General features: G+C 40.5%; 1 protein-coding gene across 24 annotated transcripts in view; it reads right to left on the bottom strand.

The window, feature by feature from the left end:
• The window catches only part of nrxn3a (neurexin 3a), a 2,332,164-nt gene that overhangs the window by 1,241,344 nt on the left and 1,070,165 nt on the right, over nucleotides 1-20,655 (bottom strand). For all 24 annotated transcript variants that reach the window (XR_010017469.1, XR_010017470.1, XR_010017471.1 and 21 more), the window contains one exon: nucleotides 16,244-16,363. Coding sequence is in view for 19 of the 24 variants with exons in the window: in XM_063044591.1 (XP_062900661.1) it covers nucleotides 16,244-16,363 (120 nt within the window). In the remaining 5 variants the exon portion in view is untranslated. The remainder of the gene's footprint in view (nucleotides 1-16,243; nucleotides 16,364-20,655) is intronic.

Raw genomic sequence — 20,655 nt, 5'->3', positions numbered from 1 at the left:
CCACGATGTTGTGCCAACTTTTTAACCTACTCAAAGATCAATCTAAACCTTCCCTCTCACATAGCCTTACATTTTTCTGTCATCCAAATGCCTAAGAGATTCTTAATTGGCTCTAATATATTTGCCCCTACCACCAATCCTGACACCCATCACGCTCAGTTAAAAAATTCACCTCTGACTGCCGCCCCCCCCCCCACAACATGCTTTCCGTCAATTAATTAAAAATTATAGCCCTTTACATTAGCCTTTTTTGCCATGGGAAAAATTCTCTGGTTATCCACTATATATTTACCTCTTATTATCATGTACACCTCTATCAAATCACTGTTCATTGTTCGTCGGTCCAAAGAGAAAAGCTCTAGCTCATTCAACCTTTCTTCATAATTCATGGTTTCTAGTTGAGGCAGCTATAAGATTGGAATTCAACTTTGGGCAGTTTGTTATGAGTTTGTACATTCTCACTGCGACCTCGTGGGTTTTCTCCAATTTCTTCCCACATTCCAAAGATATACCGGTTAATAAGGGTTAGTATGTCGTGGGCATGCAATATTGGCACTGTGGGCATAGTGCATTTCAGAATCAGGTTTAATATCACTGGTGTATGCTGTGAAATTTGCTGCCTTTTAACAGCAGTACATTGCAATACATAATAAATTACATAATATGTTCCTTACTGTAATTTAGTTTTTAAAACTTTGTATTTATTGCAGTGTACAGCTGCTGTAAAACCAAAAAAAATTCATAATGTATTTGCATGGCATGCCCACAACTTACCAACCTTTATCAACCCATGTGGGAGGAAACTAGAGCACCTGGAGGTCACAGAGAGAATGTACAAAATCATAACAAACAGAAGTAGGAATGTAACGTATATATATTCAATTTAATTCAGTAAGTAGTGCAAGAAGAGAGCAAAAAAAATTGCGGTAATGTGCATGGGTTCATTATCCATTCAGAAATCTGGTGGTACTGCGGGGTTCCCCCAGCACGTCCTCAAACTGTGCAGGTCATTGACATAAACAACGTATTTCACTGCATGTTTCAATGTTTTGATATACATCTGACAAATAAAGCTAATCTTAATATTTATTCTTAGTCTTTATCGAGCTTTTCACGAGTTTAAAATTGGTTGATATATTAGGATGCTATATCGAGTTTCTGTTGGGGTATTTCTTTTACAATAACTCAGGTATAAAATAGCAGGTCAAGAATACAGTTCACCACTGAGGCAATTCAGAAATGAGCAAAAATGTTGGCCTTAACAATGATCCACTTTTCCAAATGAATAACAAAACATAGCAACAAAGATGATCCACGGAATGAATTCATTGCCTAGGACTACTACATCCATTGACAAAATTATCATGGTCAAATAGAACTGACCAAACCTGCTACGAACCTTATCAGTCAGGCTATGGAACGTGACATTCGGAACTTTTTTAAATGAATTGAAGTATCAAAGTAGTAACTTAAAGGAACACACACAAACTTCAGGAGGAAGTCTACAAGTCACTTAGCATCTGTGGAGGGGAATAAACTGTCAACTTTTCAGGTTGAGACCCTTCTTCAGGACAGGGAAGGAAGGGGGCAGAAACCAGAGAAGTATGGAGAATGGCGAAGGAATGCAAGATGGCAGGTGATAGGTGAGACAAGGTGAGGAGGAAGGTGTGTGAGTGGGGGAAAGTGGGGGGGGGGATGAAGAGAGAAGTTAGCATAGAAAAGTGGAAGGTAAAGGGCTAAAGAAGAAAGAATCTAATAGGAAAGGCAGTGGGCCATGAAAGAAAGGGAAGGTGGAGAGGGGAGAAAGGGAAGGTGGAGGGGAGAAAGGGAAGGTGAAGGGGGAAGAAAGGGAAGGTGGAGGGGAGAAAGGGAAGGTGGAGCGGGAGGAAAGGGAAGGTGGAGGGGGAGAAAGGGAAGGTGGAGGGGGGAGAAAGGGAAGGTGGAGGGGGGAGAAAAGGAAGGTGGAGGGGGAGAAGGGGAAGGTGGAGCGGGAGAAAAGGAAGGTGGAGAGGGGAGAAAAGGAAGGTGGATAGGGGAGAAAGGGAAGGTGGAGGGGAAGAAAGGGAAGGTGGAGAGGGAGAAGGAAGGTGAAGGGGGAAGAAAGGGAAGGTGGAGGGGGGAGAAGGGAAGGTGGAGGGGGAGAAGGGAAGGTGGAGAGGGGAGAAGGAAGGTGGAGAGGGAAGAAAGGGAAGGTGGAGGGGGAAGAAAGGGAAGGTGGAGGGGGAAGAAAGGGAGGTGACTGGTAGGAGAGGAGAATGGAAAAAGAAAAGGACATAATTTAAGACATTTTGAAGATACTTGCATGTATAACAACACAAGCTACTGATTCTGTTGTAACTATCACATAACTAATGTCTCTTTTGAAATGTCTTCAATAAAAACTATGTTTTCCTAATATCTTGTAAAAATATGTGAATTATTCGGAAGTACAGAAAGTTACAAGGAGAGATAATTCGCTTATTGCAAATCTCTCCATTCTTAGGCTCATTTAGTCCAAGTATTACACAGTCTATCACAGGCAAAGCCCTCCCCATCAATGAGCATACTTGCAAAGAGTGCTGCCACAAGAAAGCAGCGTCCATCATGAAGGACCCCTATCATCTAGACCATGTCGCCTCTCACTACTAACATTGTGCTGAAGGTACAGCAGCCTTAGGTCCAACACCACCAGGATCAGGAACAGTTATTCATGTAGAACCATCGGCCACCTGAAACAGGATTCACCCATCACAATGATGAAATGAATCCACAACCTATAGACTCACTTTCAAGGACCCTACAAACAGAACCTGCCCTTTTCTCAGTGCTACCATCATGTAGGAGGTACAGGAGCCTGAAGGCACACTCAACAATTCCGGAATCGCTTCCACCCTTCTGCCACCAGACTTGTGTATAGACATTGAAGTCATGAAACTACCTCACAACTTATTTAATTTAATTATATAACTACAATTCACAGTTTTTATTAGTATGTATTGCAATGTACTGCTGCCACATAACAGCAAGTTTCACAATATATGTTGGTGATATTATCCTGATTCTGATTCTGAAAATGAATGTCAGGGTCATTAATGGTAACATAAACATACTTTCATCATAAATTTATTTTGACTTTGAAACGTATTTTTCCAGACACAGGAAATGATAGGTACTCTAAGAATTCTGATACTCTTTCAAAAGACATTTCTATATTTTTTCTGCTGGGTTATCTTGTTTCTGTCTGTGTGAATATTTTCCCCATACATTTCATTTTGGTTATGTTGGCCTGAACCACTCAATGTACCAACATTGCCTGCCTGCCAGTCTGAGAGAATGGGAATACGTGGGGTCGAATTTCAGTGTAAAATCAGCTGTTATTAATCTTGCTTCATAGTGACTCACGTTCCTTGCACAAGGTTATACACTTCAGATGAAGTGAAGGGAAGGTATACTAATGAAAGCAGTTACTCATGATCAACATGAACGAAGACCGCCTGAATCACAACACATCATTGTATTCTAAGCTCTTGTTAAAATGTTAATATTGTTTATGGTAATTTGCAGTTAGATTGTGTGCTGTCCGCTTCGCTGAACTTGATAAGAGATGTTCAACCTATACATACATTTACTATCAATTCAAACAGGAGTCTCAGTGCCATTTCATTTCTCATTAATTACTTTTCAAAGGACATTATGATATCCCAAAGAATAATTCAATTCATAGAACGCTTTTAGAAAGCTGGCACAGAGCAACAGAAGGCAAAGAGTAGGGAACTCCTCTCCAGAACAGAGGTGTCTGAAACAAGAGTTCATTTTTAAGTTAGGGGATAAGAAGATGAGTGAACATCTGGGGCGATATTTTTTTTCACCCAGATGGTTCACATCTCCAACACATTACTTGAGGGGTTGGTTGATGGCAGGTCGTCTCACAGTGTTGAAGGAATATCTAGATGAGCACTTGAATCATGAAGGCCACAGTTTAAGTGCGAGTAAATGAATCAGCATAGATGGTGATCAGCAGGGGTGAGGTGTATGACGCAACAGAAAGTTGCCACTGACACCATCAAGCCTGCTTTGCTATTTAATTGGGGGACTCTCACTCAACGTTAGTAAAACTAAAGAGCTGATTATTGACTACAGATGGAAGAAACCAGGAATGCTCATTTGGGGAGTAGAGGTGGAGAAGGTCAATGACTCATTCGGCATATGATCTAAAACTTTGACAAACTTCTACAGATGCCCAACAGGGAATATCTTGACAGGTTGCATCACAGGCTGGTATGGAAACACTCATGTCCAAGAATGGAAAAGGCTACATAGATTGATGGATATCTTCCCCTCCGTTGAGCACATCTACAAGGACTGCTGCTACAAGAAAGCAGCATCCATCATCAAGGAACCTCATCATCCAGCCCATGATCTCTTCTTGCCTTTGGCATCATGAAGGAGGTACAGGAGATTTAGATCACATGTCACCAGGTTCAGGAACAGTTAATACTTTACATCCATCCAGCATGGATAACTTCACACATCTCAACACTGAACTGATTCCACCAACTATAGACTCACTTTCAATGACTCTACAATTCATGTTCTCAGTATTATTTATTTATTATTAATATTATTTGTTCTTTGTATTTGCGCAGTTTGTCTTATTCTGTACATTGGTCAATTGTCAGAGCTTGTATGTAGTTTTATATTGGTTCTATTATTTTTGTTCCACTGTGAATGGCCGTAAGAACAGAAAATGAATCTCAGGGTGGTTTACGGTGACATTTATGGACTTAAATTTACTTTGAACTTTGACATATCTTCATCTACATGCTTTGATTCTTTAACAGGAATCCATCAATCACTATTTTAATGTTTTCTGTAGATTCCCAGTTTCAAGTATTCTAATGGGGAAGAAGAGATCTTGAATTCCAATGTCCTTTGTAAAGTTCATGTCATGGAGCACTATAACATAGAAGCAGGCCCTTCAGTCTATCTAATCCATGCTAACCTGTTTTGCTGCCTAGTTAAATCTACCTGCACCTGAACCATAGACCTCCATACCTATATCACCAATATACCTATCCAAACCTCTCTTAGATCAGCGGGTTCCAAACCATTTTTTCTATGCCATGGAACAGCACCATTAACCAAGGGGCTCGTAGGCCCCAGGTTGGGAACCCTCGTCTTCGATGTTGCAGGCGAATCTGCATCAGCCACTTCTGCAACAGTGTGTTCCACACTCCCACCACTTTTTGAGTGAATGATTATAAAGTTATACAGTCATAGAAAAGTACAGCACAGAAACAGGCCCTTCAGCCCATCTAGTCCAAGCAAAACCATTTAAGCTGCCTGCTCCCATCGATCTAGACCTCCATACCCCAACCATCCATTTACCTATCCAAACATCTCTTAAACATTGAAATTGAGCTTGCAAGCACCACTTGTGTTGGCAGCTCATTCCACTCTCTCACAGCCCTCTGAGTGAAGAAGTTTCCCCTCATGTTCCTCTTAAACTTTTCACCATTCACCCTTAACCCATGACCTCTGGTTGTAGTCCCACCCAACCTCAGTGGAAAAAGCCTGCTTGCATTTACCCTATTTGTACCCGTCATAATTTTGTATACTTCCGTCAAATCTCTACTCAATCCTCTACATTTTCCCCTCAGATTCTCCTTACATACTTCACCTTTCATCATAAAATGATGACCTCCAGCTCGAGTCTCACCCAGCCGCATCGGAAAAAATGAGTCTCTGAGCTGTGAAAGCTTTGCAACTTTGAGTTTGACAAACCAAACGCAGCTTCTTGTTATTCTGCTCGGGCTGTACTTATATTTGCTCAATTGATGTAAAATCCAATAATTTCACATAATCCTTGATCAAATACTGCAATCAGACCTTGATTAAATTATGCTAGCCATAACCAGGAGAAATCTTACAGATATATAGAAGAACAGACATTTTAATTTCATCGCAGGATCGAGCTCTCCAAAGACTTTAAACAGAAAGAATTATCTTTCATTTAATTCTTCCATCCAGATGGTTTGTTCAGCACACAGTAATTCTTTATCCAAAACTTACTCATACTAAGGTTTCCTAAAGAGAATAAACTCCTTGGTGTTGTGAATCAGTGACTGACAGTGTACAGAATGAACACTGAAAACATGATCAAAGTGGCCTGTTTATGAGCTGACCTCATACACTCAGCTGTGCATCACAAAGGAAGTGTCACTTGTACTGAATTGTACTGAACATGAAGCAATTTTAGTTAAATGTTTGCCTGCTTACAAAGTTCTACAATTCTAATCAAACAATAAAGTTCTCCAAAAGCAAAAGTAAAATTGCCATTGCACCGGGAGCAAAATGACTCAGTCAGAAATAACACAGCAGTGTTTTGTTCTGTCACGGACACTCAAGCTACAGGAGAGACACCACCAACACCATCTCTGCAAAATCCCCCAAGACCATTGGTAGGAAAAGCAAACTCTCACAGATCAACACTAACCCAGCACTGAGGCCTTAATTACACTCGGGTCACTTTGTTCGGTAGTCAGGTCATTTGCCTTCAGACCCCCAATACGGACCTTAGGTGACTAACAGTCTCTGACCTGAAATATTAGCTCTCTTGTTCTTTCCACAGGCACTACCTGACGGGCTCAGTGCTTCCAACAGTTTCTGATTTTATTTCAGAGACAGACAGACTAGGAGACAAACTTGGACCGAAGAAAATCATACAATCTTAAAAGATCATTGGAATTCACTCATCTTTCTAAGGAAAGATTAGGTTTTGTCATTTAAGAACACAAGAGTATAAGAAATAGGAGCAGGAGTAGGCAATCAGGCCCATCAAGCCTTCTCTGCCATTCAGTAAGATCATGGCTGATCCACCTACCTGCCTTTTCCCCATAAACCTCAATTCCCCAACTATGCAAAAACCTATCCAACCTTGTCTTAAGTATACTTACTGAGGTAGCCTCCACTGCTTCATTGGGCAGAGAATTGCACAGATTCACCACTCTCTGGGAAAAGCAGTTCCTCCCCATCTCCGTCCCAAATCTTCTCCCCCGAATCTTGAGGCTATGTCCCCCTAGTTCTAGTCTCAACTTCCAGTGGAAGCAACTTTCCTGCCTCTATTTTGTCTATCCCTTTCATAATTTTATATGTTTCTATAAGAGCTCCATTTATTGTGGAAGAGATACCACCATGCTAACAAGATACAACTGGCAATATCCATCATCAACCTATTGCCACATGGATTCAGACAACAAGGTCTTCAAGTCAACTTCCTTACAGCTACTATATATGCTTCTGAAAATGCCCACCAGCCTGCCCCATTCACAAAGGGTAAGTGTTCTGAAAGACAACAAGCTCCTGCTGATTACAATGGTGTTGTTCAATATGTAGTTTTGTTCAAAGAAATCTGCCAAAAATGATCAGTTTACCAGCAGGGATTTGCCATCTGGGGAGGGCTGAGGTACTGACTTACTGGTGAATTGCACAAAGATAATGAGAGAGAACCCACTTCTACATATGATATTCAGAACTGGAAAAATATCTTGATATCATGGACAAGACCATGTTAATTTCTTTGACTGTTCATTAATGGCAACCTCCTCTGACCCGCAACACACACACACACACAGACATATACACACACACGCACACACACACACGTATATACACACACACACACACAGCACCTTACTAAATTGTTGGAGCCAGTCTTCTGTTTTAGCTCAGAGTGATCATTAAGTGAGTTGCACATTCTCAAAAAAAACAGTTGCCATTTTCTTCAAGATTCAATATTGTTTGATGGCATTTCCAGTACACAAGTGTAAAGGAGAACAAAATAATTGTTACTCCCGATTGGATGCAGCACAAAAGATAAAGAATACAATAATAATTTTAAAAAACATGTAATAATAATAAACACAATAAATATAAATACATAAGATTGCTAATATACTATACATCAAGTGACACTAGGCACAAGAGTGTCTGTATATTGGATGCCCCTGTCAGGAAATGATAAAGAGAGGTGGCTTAGTTGGTGGAGGTGTCGATCAGCCTTACTGCTTGGGGACAATAACAGTTTTTGAGAGTTTAAGAGTTAATTAACTCCTGTTTAGGATTTTTCTTGAGCCATAACCTTTTATGAACCAAGTGACCCTTTAGGTGGCATCTAAAATGGATGATATTCCGAATTTTTTTGCTACTGTCAAATGACCATTGTTTTCTACAGGGATAATTACACACTGACTACTGTCAGTGAGTTTGCATCTGTCATTGGGAAACACTGGGAATAGTAACATGGGTCCTAAGTGGAAGCAGACTTATCAGTTCTGTAATTGGTGTGATTCTACCCAGAAATCATCACAAAAGCAAATTATTGCTAGTTACATTTTGAATGCACTGTGCTGAAAGAAAAGTCTCACATAATCTAACTGCAAGCCAAGTTTCTGTGTTTAAGTTATACTATCCAATCTTCTGAGAACAGTTCAATTTTATCTAATCTCTCCATATAACTAGTCCATCCTCATTCTTAGAACTTTTTTTTAAGTAAATCTCAAGAATTTTTCTGTTTGGGCTGCTTTGACAGTATTGGAAATTAGTTTAGGTATACCTTCTCAGCCAAAATTGATGGAGATTGCTAAATCAGCCATAGTAGCATTAGACCCTCCAACAAATCATCGGGAAATATGTGTTTTCAAGGTCAGCTGGGAGAATCCATTATAAGACATAGGAGCAGTATTAGGCCATTCAGCCCATCGAGTCTGCTCCACAATATAGTTTATAGAAATAGAATAAACTATGCAAAGGTATCAATACAGCATCAATTAAATTTACTGTTTAACTACTATATAATTACCAAAAGAATGTTTCTTATTTTAGTGTCATTTTATAGACTATTTTCTTGCCATTTTTGATAGATATTTGTTGCTCTCCATTTGCTCACCAATATTGACAGCAACAGGAGTCCTGGCTGGCTTGAAACTCGTTGATACAATCAACCTTAGATTTATCTTTCCCTTCACACCATTTGAGAAATTTGACTTAAGCAAATTGAGCTCAGAGTAAAATTTTATGCCAAAGAAGAAAGAGACAGATGAAGCTTGTGAACTTTGGCCTTGGGGCCCCACTCAATAACTGGCTTCTAGACTTTCTGACCGGCAGGCCTCAGTTGGTTAAAATCGATCATAACATTCCATTCACTCTGTTCCTGAACACAGATGCCCCTGAGGTTGTGTACTCAATCCCCTGCTCTACTCACTGTATATCAATGTATGTATGTCCAAATACAGTGCCAACCCAATCTTCAAGTTTGCTGTTGGCACCACTCTAGGTTGGATCATCTACAATATTGAGACGAGTTACAAGAAAGAGATGGCAAAACTTCTGCCATGGTGTCAGAACAACAACATAATCCTTAACATCATCATGACAAACAGCTGACGATTGACCTAGAGGTTAGATAGAACTCTACCCTTCAAGTTCCTAGACACCCAAATCACTAACAACCTCTCCTTGTTGCTCCACACTGATGTAGTGATAAACAAAGCACATCAGCTAATTCATTTCAATAGGCACCTGATAAAATTTAACTTGTTTACAGAGATTTCTTGAACTTCTACAAATATCCTATAGGAAGCATCTTGTCTGGTTGCCTCTCAGCCTGGACAGCAGCTGCTCAGCTCTGGACTATTGGAACCTGTAGCCATGGTAAAACTGCTCGGCCCTTCCATTCAGACTACTTTCATGACGTGTTGCATCCAGAACACAAAGGATGCCTGGTACCCTGGCCATTCCTTTCGACCTTCTAGGAGAAGATACAGCCGGTTGAAAGTCCAGTCAGCTAGACACAGGGATAGTTTCTTCCCCACTCATACCAGACTTCTGAACCAGTCACCTCTTTCACATCTCCATCCTGCCAATGCTGTCATGTTCTTAAAAACTTAATTCTCCCCCTTCCTTTATTATCACCTCAGTGTTTCTTTTTATACAACTTCAGTATGCATTATGATTCTTTGCACCACTCTGTTATTCTGCACTCATTGCTGTATTTATTATTTCCTTGTATACTGGTTACTCTGTGAGATTCACACAAGCAAATAACTTTATTTCACTCTGGCATGCATGCCCAAAAGAGGGGTGTATGGAGTGTCCTGGGAGGGGTAGCACCGCTGGTGAAATGGCTTCTCATGTCTATTCTGGGGCAGCTCAATCACCTTTATTCCCCAGCAGAGACTTGGCTCTCACCAAGTAGCTGTTAGCATGCGACAGCGACCACACCCAGGCTAAACCAGGTGAGGGTAGCCAGTGGGCCTCATACCCCAGTGAGACAGGGACATGCCTACCCTAGCATGCAAGATCAGCTCAGGTAGACTGGGCAGATGAGAGCCACAGCCAGGAAGGTAGTTCTGCAATGCTTTGTGGAGAGCAAAGGGCATGACAAAGCACATGTTCATGGTCATCCACTGCAACTGATGAATGACCCCAGTTGTGACAACTACTCATATCATTGGACCCACACTTCTGAGTTCGAGAGAGTAAAACTATCCCAGTGTCATAGGTTTTCCACTTTAAAAACCTTCCCACACAGATTTCTTACTGTCACTGACAGATACAATGGACAACCAATCAATACGACAAAAAAACTAAAACTGAATCTGAATCTGAGAGACAAGTACTTAGATGCTAATGCCAGTGAGAACTCAGGACTTCCTTGGCTAAATGTTAAAATTACCTTCCGCATCCCTATCCTCTCATAGTTTGATAGCACAGAGCACCTCAGAGCAGAAGGCAGGTAAGGAAGCTGAAGAAGTCCAGCCACAGCCATCCATTTAGGAGAAAGATAAATGTTTCCTTTAGCTCTTTCTGAAAAGTGAAGGGAGCAACCCATCTCCCAGGATAACTCCATTTAATCTGAGCCCCATTAGAAACAAGGCCACTACAGAACATACAAGTGTTTAGGTTTGATAATGAAAATGTATTTAAAATGAAAAAAGAAGTTTGAAGAATATATCTATTTTCCTAATGCGGACATTGTACAGATATTTTGAATGAAGAGTCTTGTCACAAATGCCCAGCTGGTGAGTGATGCACACGAGAGGCTGTTAGATTATCCTAGGAACATCCCATTCCATTCCTAGTGTCAATCCTCATTTTATCTTGGAGGGACTATGTAACATGTCAAACATAGCAGGTTAAGACACATTTTTACAAAGATTTAACAAAAAAGTAGAAAATATGGTATTCCGCATTCTCGTTACACTACTTACTTCAATTTAAATATGCATTCAGAGTCTTGAAGGGCATATGGGATCTCTGAGTCTGTTGGTGCCTCAATTTTGCAAAGTTCTCCTGCCAGAATGATCCTTCATTTCAACTTCAAAGGGGCAAGAGAGTGGGAGAGTGTCCAAAGCCAATGTATGGGTGGGTTCAACATTATTTTCCCCTTAACTAGACATTTTAAAAATTCATCAGATATTATACCGTAAACCATATTATAAGTCAGAGTCAAAGCCAACATAATGGTGGCCATCAACACTATTTCCATTTCACAGCATATTTTTTTAAAAACCCATCTTGCATTATATGGAAATCCTTATATTATTCGTGAGATGGCATAAACCCTTGCTTCAATAAGGTGTACAACCTTTCAAGCTTATTCCTTCCACTGTCAGATACGCATAAACCTCAGAAAGATTTTAATGCAGAAAAAAATAGTAAAACAGCACTCTGCTTATCTAATTCCTCAGATAAGCTGCAGCTTTGCTGATTTGACCTCAAGCAGAGATAACAGTAAATATTGCTTGGGGTACATGAATACGTGCGGTCATTGGATGTGACCAAGGATGCGAGAGGTCTGGTAATTGAAGTTTGATTCAACTCACCTCCCACGTGGGATCCCAATTCTTATATATACTAAGGTGTCAAAGTGAGCTTAGATCAGGGGTTCCCAACCCAGAGTCCACGGATCCTCTGCTTAATGGTGATGGTCCATGGCATAATAAAGATTGGGAACCCCCTGGCTTAGATGTTTTTTGAGAAGGATGGTTGCAATTTCCACAGCCAGTTATGGACACCGAAGGGTTGTTCATAATCAGACAACTCTTACTCCCCACTTTTGCTGGTGATCCAGGAAAGCTCCACAGGAAAGATATGGCTGAAAATATTACTCCATCCTTTTGGTCCTCTCTTGAATCTACTACAAATACTCACAAGGAGAACAAGGCCAAGCCACTTCTTATTCCAGAAAATGAAGACCATTCACATATATTCCACTTATCAATCAAACAGGGTAATCTCATCAGTTCCAACTACCTGCCCCCCGCCCCCCAGTTCACTAATATTTCTCACTTGGAATGAACTTTCGGAACACAAAACAGAATTGAATTTTACTCAGCCTTTTGTTGACTTTTTCCCCTCAAACCTTTCCAGCTCGCTTTTTAATTGCCACCAACGTACCTTCCTCAATAACCAACTAACAATACAGTGACAAATCTTGCTACCAATTGTCCTTCACTCACTCTCATCGTTGCCCTGTGACAAAGCGCAAAGTCACTGCCTCTTTTCCCTCAATGGCATCCTTTCCGACATTCTCTGTCAATAGCATTTAGCATTGGGCCCGAAACCCCATTTTCTTTCCCCAAAAGCCCACCTGATAACCATTGCAGAGAACATACTGTTTGCTAAAGTGTAATTTAAATATTATTACTTGAATTAATAGGTCACTGTTTTTCATATTGATCAATAAATGTCCAACAGTGTAAGATTTCATGACACTGAAAACGTCACCTGAACTTTCTTCACACTGAACAGCTTAGTGCGATTGTGACTCATGCTGCATACAAGAGGCAAGGAATTTCTCACATGGTTTGGGTATTATAAAGCTAATAAGCTGAATTTGAACTAGTTAAGTATTTCTAGATTAAACATATCTGTTATCTTAAGAGGTCCCTTGGTTAAGCAGTGTATAGATGGTTTTAAAAGACATACTTTAAAGAAAAGTCAAAGGCAATCATAATCCCATAAAGAGGTATATACTAGCAGTCTGTATCACATAGAATGCTAATCCATTCTCCTGCACAATCAACACAACGAGGCTGGTGTGACAAACCTCCGGTGAAAAGATTTTTCCACAATTAATCTAAAGAATATCATCCTTTCCAATAGCATCTCCCCATTGCTTGCATACTGCGATACTATGATCAGAGTATCTGGTTTGAAACAGGGAAGACATATCCGGGCTGATGAAACCCTCAAGCTAGCTCCTGTGTAAGCATCAATCAGGACAACTTTTTATTAAACTCAATTTCAGAATCGTATTCAACGTTTCAATCATCTGAAACCAGCAAGTCTGACCCCAATACGTCTTAAACTTCTTCCAATGAAAATGCCTCAATAGCACTTACCTGTGGTGGACCTAATGTTTCCACCTCTCTTCAAACGCAAGGACAAGTAAAATACATCTTCCAACACAGTTCAATAAAAGCAATAGATGACAATTATAAGGATCAATAGGGCACTGGATATCCATCTGTTTTAACAACCATTGAAATCCCTCATAGATAAAATTTGAATCCAGATGTTTTAACTCAATATTACAGGATGTGCATAACAACTTAAAACATAAGAACAGCCACAGGCTATTTGTCCCCACCACCCTCCCCCTCTTGCCCGCTCATCCATTTAATTAGATCAAGGCTGATCCTTTCAAAGAGGACAGGCAGAGACTAATTTTTCCCTAGGGTATTAATGGCTAATACCAAGAAGTATGACCTTACGGTGATTGGAGGAAATATGTCAGAGACAGGTTTTTTTTTTAAATGCAGAGAGTGGTGGGTACATGGAATGCCCAACCAGGGGTGGTGGTAGAGGCAGATACATTAGGGGCACTTCTCTGGATGGGCAGATGGATGATAGAAAAATGGATGGCTGTTCGTAGAGCAGGTAAAACGTTCAGCACAACATCATGGGCTGAATGGCCTGTACGGTGCTATATTGTTCTATGTTCTAAACTCATATCACTGTACACAAACCAATTACTTTTCTTTTGAATACACTCAGTGAATGACCGTCCAAGGCCTCATGGATGAAAATTCCAAAGATTCATTATTCCTGGTTGAAGATTTTTTCCAAGGATCTGATTTGTTCCAGTTGGTGGGATAAATGGACATTGTAAATAGTCCTGTGATTAGGCGAGGGTTAATCAGGGTTGTTGGACAGCATAGTTCAAAAGGCCAGAAGGATCTATTTTATGCTGTATCTCAATAAAGTAAAAAATACTATTTTCTTCCATTGTTTTATCTTTTACCATCAATTGCATTATAATATATTTAGGTTTTATTTCTCCCCCATGAGAAATATATTTGAGATTGTATAATGTTGGGACTGGTTTGATGAATGTGGAGGAACTTCATTGTTTTCAATGACCTAGAATGTGGCCTGAATATATATCAAATTGCACAAGTTTTTCCAAAGTACTTAAGGGAGACAGTCATGTTGGGCAAATGGAAATATTTCAGTTGACTGGGTTAGGATTGGTGGTTAAAGTTGGTTAAACAGGGATGGCAGAAAGGACAAACTCTCTTCAATTAATGGAAACTGACAATCAGTCAATTGTTAATCTTAACTTGTGTAAGGGGTTTCTTCTTTTATGTTACTGCTAAGGCAAATAAAATGGCTTCTCGGTGATGTTAACTGCTGAGACAGTAGTTCTCTCTAGCAGCTTGTTTGGGTTATAATTACTGACAAAGGGAATTGTATTCATTTGCTAACCAACTGGGATAGTTGTTATTTTTCTTGTGCATCTGTAAGCTATTGTTTTCGTGGGCTTTGGGGCAGGAGGCACGATGGGGACAGAGAGAGGAGACGCAATGCTGTAAGCTGGGCAATGGAACGGACCCCAAGTGGGAGTACGAGGCCCAGGGTCTTCGGTGAGGAGAGGAGAACCAAAGAGGAAGGACGTGCTGGACGCGCTCTGGTCGACCACCGTGGTTGGTCCCAGGCGGCAGGTCGTGGGGGTCAGAGGAGATCGCATGGTGGAAAGAAGACTCCGTTAATTGAGCTCCAATGGTTGTGCACGGTGGTTGAATTTTGATAAGTTTGGCGCCTTTTACTTTCCTTTTATATTGTATCTATTAATTACATAGTTCCAGTAAGATCTATAAATTGTATTCTGCAAATTGCATATGGTGTACTATCTGTTATTTGGTGGGGTGGGGTACATCACACAGCCTCTACACAAACTTGATTACCTAGTCTGGCGGGGCCGAAGGCTGCTCCCTCTAGACAGAAGCGAGCTGAGCGAGCCTGAGGCTTACCAGGGGGCTACACTTGGACATTGCTAATTTTTTGATAATGGGATCAGGGAAGAAGTAGGGTAAAATAAAGTTAGTTCATGGATGAGCTTGATCCCATTAAATGGCAGAAGAGGCTTGAGATATTAAATAGCCCATTCCCTTGATCCTTTGAAAATAGATGGTGATTAGTAGGAAGTATGAATATTCATAAGTTGTCACAGAGTCACAGAACACCATAGCACAGAAACAGGACATTCAGTCCATCTAGTCCATGCCAAGGAGGAGGACACATGGACCTAGATAAACGCAAGAATTAATTTGTACTGAAGTGACTGTTTGCACAGGGTAATTTATATCCCTTTAAGTGTATCTAAGCCTGTCAGAGAAGTTTGAGCTTAGACTTCTGACATCCTTTGAACTTCCAAATGAAGAAAGCTTCCTTTTTTTTCTCTCTTTAATATGACTATTAACCCATAAGGATGAACAAAGTGGGGTTTATCCTGTGAGCTTCAATTCTTTACTAAGTTTCTTTGCAATGGTTGAAAGACAGATGGATATATCTATCTATGATGAGCATAGGCACCAGTCAAGCTAGGCCTTTCTCAGTTTCCTCACGGACGTCTAATACATTAGTGTAAAGCACTTCATTACAAAATCTCAAAATATGCACGGCAAGTTGCAACAGTAATTGCTTCTGAAAGAATACCACTTAAGATGCACGTTTAAAAATTGTTCTGTACAGATCAGTTATTACTTTGCTCTCCAGCATGCAGAAAAAATGCCAGTTGTTACAAAAACCAGACAAATGCATCATTATCTTTCTTTGACCACGAGTACAACCATGCTTTGGATATTCCAGTGATACACCTAGTTCTAACACGCGTATCCCTTGGCATTGGGAGAGAAATCACCACAGTCACACTGATCTCAGCCAGCAACAGGGGTAGTTAATGAAACCAGCTACTCACGGTCGTTGCATTGACTGCCGCTGTATGAAGTCATGGAGCAGTCACATGTGTATCCTTCCCACTGTTGGATGCAGATTCCATAGTTGGTACAGGAGTCTTCTTGGCAAGTTGTGCTAGGACCTTAGGGCGTGGGGGGAACAAGCAAAAGACAAATTGTCAATGACAGATGAAGTCAGCAGCATTCCCCTTTCCACGCAAGCAGTTTGCACCCATGAGTGCACTAAATATTTCAAAGCAACACACACAGCCAAGTAGACGCAATCATGGACACACATGGCTACAAACCTAACTAGATTAGGTTGTGAACAACGTTCTCTCCAAGGTCTTCGTATTAAGGCCTCTGTTTTAGAAAATGTCTTCACTGTTGGGTTTTATAATAGCGAGAGAAAGGGTAACTTAGTGAGATATTATTATGAACTAGAGATGGGGTTTCAGGAAATACGGGCAGAAAGGAAGAAAATTTCATCCTTTTCATCCTTATGACCATCACATTCAAAGATTTGACCACTGTGTGTACTGACAGGCATTCAGCTCTGTTATTGTCAAGGAATCAAATGCTCAGAGGTGACAGACCTGTCCTTCGATAAATGCAAAAAGATTAGGATTAGCTTTATTTATCGCATGTACATTCAAACATCAAAATATACAGTGAAATGTCTTGCTTAAGTCAATGACCAACAGTCCAAGGATGTACTAGGGGCAGCCTGCAAATAACCCCAACCTTCTGACCCAACATGGCATAGCACCCAACAATTCACTAACCGTAACCCGTGTGTCTTTGGAATGTGGGAGGAAACCAGAGAACACAGAGGAAACCCACATGGTCATGGGGAGAATATACATACTTCTTACAGACAGCAGCAGAAATGGATCCTCGATTAGTGATCCCTGGCAATGTAAAACACTGTGTAACTGATATGGTACTGATACAGATAATCATCAATGCATGAGAGTCAGTAATGAAAGCTAAAGTTTAACCCCACAGGGTATAAAACAATTTCAGAGCAGCACCAAACTGCTTTAACATAGTAATTTTGTATTTTGTAAGACCATAAGTATAGCAGGAGAATCAGGTCACTTGGCCCATCGAGTCTGCTTCACCATTCCATTCTCCTGCTTCCCATAACCTTTGATGCCCTGACTAATCAAGAACTATTCATTTCTGCTTTAAATATAACCAATGACTTGGGCTCCACAGCCATCCATGGCAATGAATTCCACAGATTCACCACCTTCTCAGAAGAAAAATTGTTCCTTATCTCTATTTTAAAGGTTCTGAAGCACATCTGAGGCTGTGTATCTGATCCTAGATTCCCCACTATAAGAAACATCCTCTCCACATCCACTCTACGTAGGCCTTTCAATATTGAGTAGGTTTCAATGAGATCCCCCCGCCCCCCCCCCCATTCTTCTAAACACCAGTGAGTACAGGCCCAGAGCCATCAAATGCTCCTCATAAAATATTTTTCCCGTTCCTGGCATCATCTTTGTGAACCTCCCCTTGACCCTATCCAATTACAACACATCATTTCTTAGAAAAGGGGCCCAAAACTGTGCACAATACTCCAAGTGTGATCTGACTGATGTCCAATAAGGAATAGAGTACATGTTGTTGTCAGCTATCATTCTCCAGAGAAGCCAATATCAATTTGGAAAGATAAAGAGATGGATAGGGGGTGTTGACATTATGCCATCTCTATTTCCTGAGAAGACTGTGGTCCTTTAACATCTGCCGGACAATGCTGAGGATGTTCTACGAGTCCGTGGTGGCCAGTGCAATGATGTTTGCTGTTGTGTGCTGGGGCAGCAGGCTGAGGGTAGAAGACACCAACAGAATCAACAAACTCATTCGCAAGGCCAGTGATGTTGTGGGGATGGAACTGGACTCTCTGAAGGTGGTATCTGAAAAGAGAATGCTGTCCAAGTTGCATGCCATCTTGGACAATGTCTCCCATCCACTACATAATGGACTGGTTGGGCACAGGAGTACATTCAGCCAGAGACTCATTCCACTGAGATGCAACACAGAGTGTCATAGGAAGTCATTCCTGCCTGTGGCCATCAAATTTACAACTCTTGAAGGGTCAGATACCCTGAGTCAATAGGCTGGTCCTGGACTTATTTCCTGGCATAATTTACAAATTACTATTTAATTATTTATGGTTTTATTACTATTTATTTATTTATTTATTTATGGTGCAACTGTAATGAAAATCAATTTCCCCCGGGATCAATAAAGTATAAAAATGACTACTATACTATGATACCTACTTGCCTCAGTGACCAAAGACTGTTTCTTCCTAAGGAAAGTCACTATGCTCTGAAACAGAAGTAGCAGCATTGCTTTCCATTTTGTCAGATAATACACTGAGTGGCCACTTTCTTACGTACACCTGTACGTCTGCTCTTTAATGCAAATTTCTATCATCCAATCACATGGCAGTAACTTAATGCATAAAAGCATGCAGACGTGGCCAAGCGGTTCATTTGTTGTTCAGACCAGACATCAGAATGGGAAAGAAACGTAATCTTAGTGACCTTGACCGTAGAATAATTGTTGATGCCACGTTGGGTAGTTTGTGTGTCTCAGAAACCACCGGTCTCCTGGGATTTCCACGTACAACCATCTCTTGAGCTAACAGAGGATGGTGCAAAAAACAAAGAACATCCAGTGAGCAGCAGTTCTGTGGGCGAAAGTGCCTCGTTAATGAGAGAGGTCAGAGGAAAATGGCCAGGCTGGTTCAAGCCGACAGGAAGGCAACTCTAACTCAAATAACCATGCATTACAACAATGACGCTCAGAAGAGCATCTCTGGATGCACAACATGTTGAACCCTAAAGTGGATGAGCTACAGCAGTAGAAGACAATGAGCGTACAGCTAATAAAGCTGAGTGTACATCAATATGTTAAGAAAAATACTACTGTTATAATCAAAACATTTTGGAACATAACTGTGACACCAGTCTAAAATGTCACCAGAAAATGGGGTCAGCCTTCTTAATTGGTCAGGTATTCAATTTTGAACAGCCTGGTGTCAAATTTACACAGGATATTGCCTGGCAACTATCACATCAGCCAACCGTAGTTACATCTGGTACCTTTGAGGGAATGCAAGTTGTTAAAACGGAGGATACAAAATACAAAGTTTATTTGCTGTGTGGAGCAGTGATTTAAATAACATCAAAGAACCTGCGTTGAAGCAGCTCACATGTGAAACCAAATTGCCATCAGAAGACTGGATGAAAAAGATTCAAGAGAGCACAGCACTGCACTTTTCTATAAACTCATAAAGCCATAACCAAACCAAAAGGAGATGGAAATTGTTTCTTATGTAATGCATGATGCACAGCTGTTGCTTACTCTCTGCAGCAGACATCATTTTGGTCAAGATTTCTGGAGGGCATCAGTTACCAGATGCCCCGGATTTTAAAACTTCTGTATAAGTCCAATCATACAAAGGATGTCTTATTCATTATGTTCTTTATACTCTTTCCCCAAAAAGTTAATGACCTTTGTTACATGAACAATAGAAATATTGTCAAGGATGTTTCCTATTCATCCAAAAATCTCTTTGACCTCCTACCATCAGGCAGAAGGTGTCACTGTATAAGAACAGGGTCCATTAGGCTGGGTAACAGCTTCTTCCCCCAGATTGTGAGACTTCTGAACACCCAGTACACATTATTTATGTCAGTACTGGTAGCATTGCACTGTTGTATATTTAACTATATGCTGTATATGCACTTTATGTCGATTTGTACATGTCCAGATTGTTTTTTATCTGTTAGTGGTATTATATTAACATTATTTTATGTCCTGTGTGTGATATTGTGTAGTGTTTTGCACCTTGGTCCCCGAAGAACATTGTTTTGTTTAGCTGTATACATGTGTACAATTGAATGACAACAAACTGGATCTTGAATAATGGTGGCCCATGCAGCCTCTCCACCTCCCCAGCATGATCTCTCATTCAATAAGATCAAGCCTCATCTACAACAGCTCTACTATCTTCAATCATTGCCAGTCAACAATTATTAGACAATGGCGGTCAGAATCTGTCCTTGGTTGTCTACCTGTGGTAGGTTACATTTTACTTCAGATAACTCTTTGATTTTACTTGAAGAGAATTTCAAAAGCAACAGACACTGCTCAGGACTATAACATGACTAGCACATGCAACTAGAGAGAAATTTTCCTCCCAACTTGAACTTATCATATGTTTGATAAAAATTAAGTTTTTTATCAAACATTTTAAGAGGCTGAAGAAACCCATTAACCCATACCACCATCACTACTATATCATTTCCTGTCAGAGTCACCTTACGTACAGACACTCCTGTATCTAGAGTCACTTAATGTACATACAATTGATGTATGTAAGCTAAGCTTATGTATTTATATTTATTGTGTT

Source organism: Mobula hypostoma, chromosome 1, assembly GCF_963921235.1.
Source record: "Mobula hypostoma chromosome 1, sMobHyp1.1, whole genome shotgun sequence".
NCBI classification, from domain to species: Eukaryota; Metazoa; Chordata; class Chondrichthyes; order Myliobatiformes; family Myliobatidae; genus Mobula; species Mobula hypostoma.
This window is presented reverse-complemented; position numbering and strand designations above follow the sequence as displayed.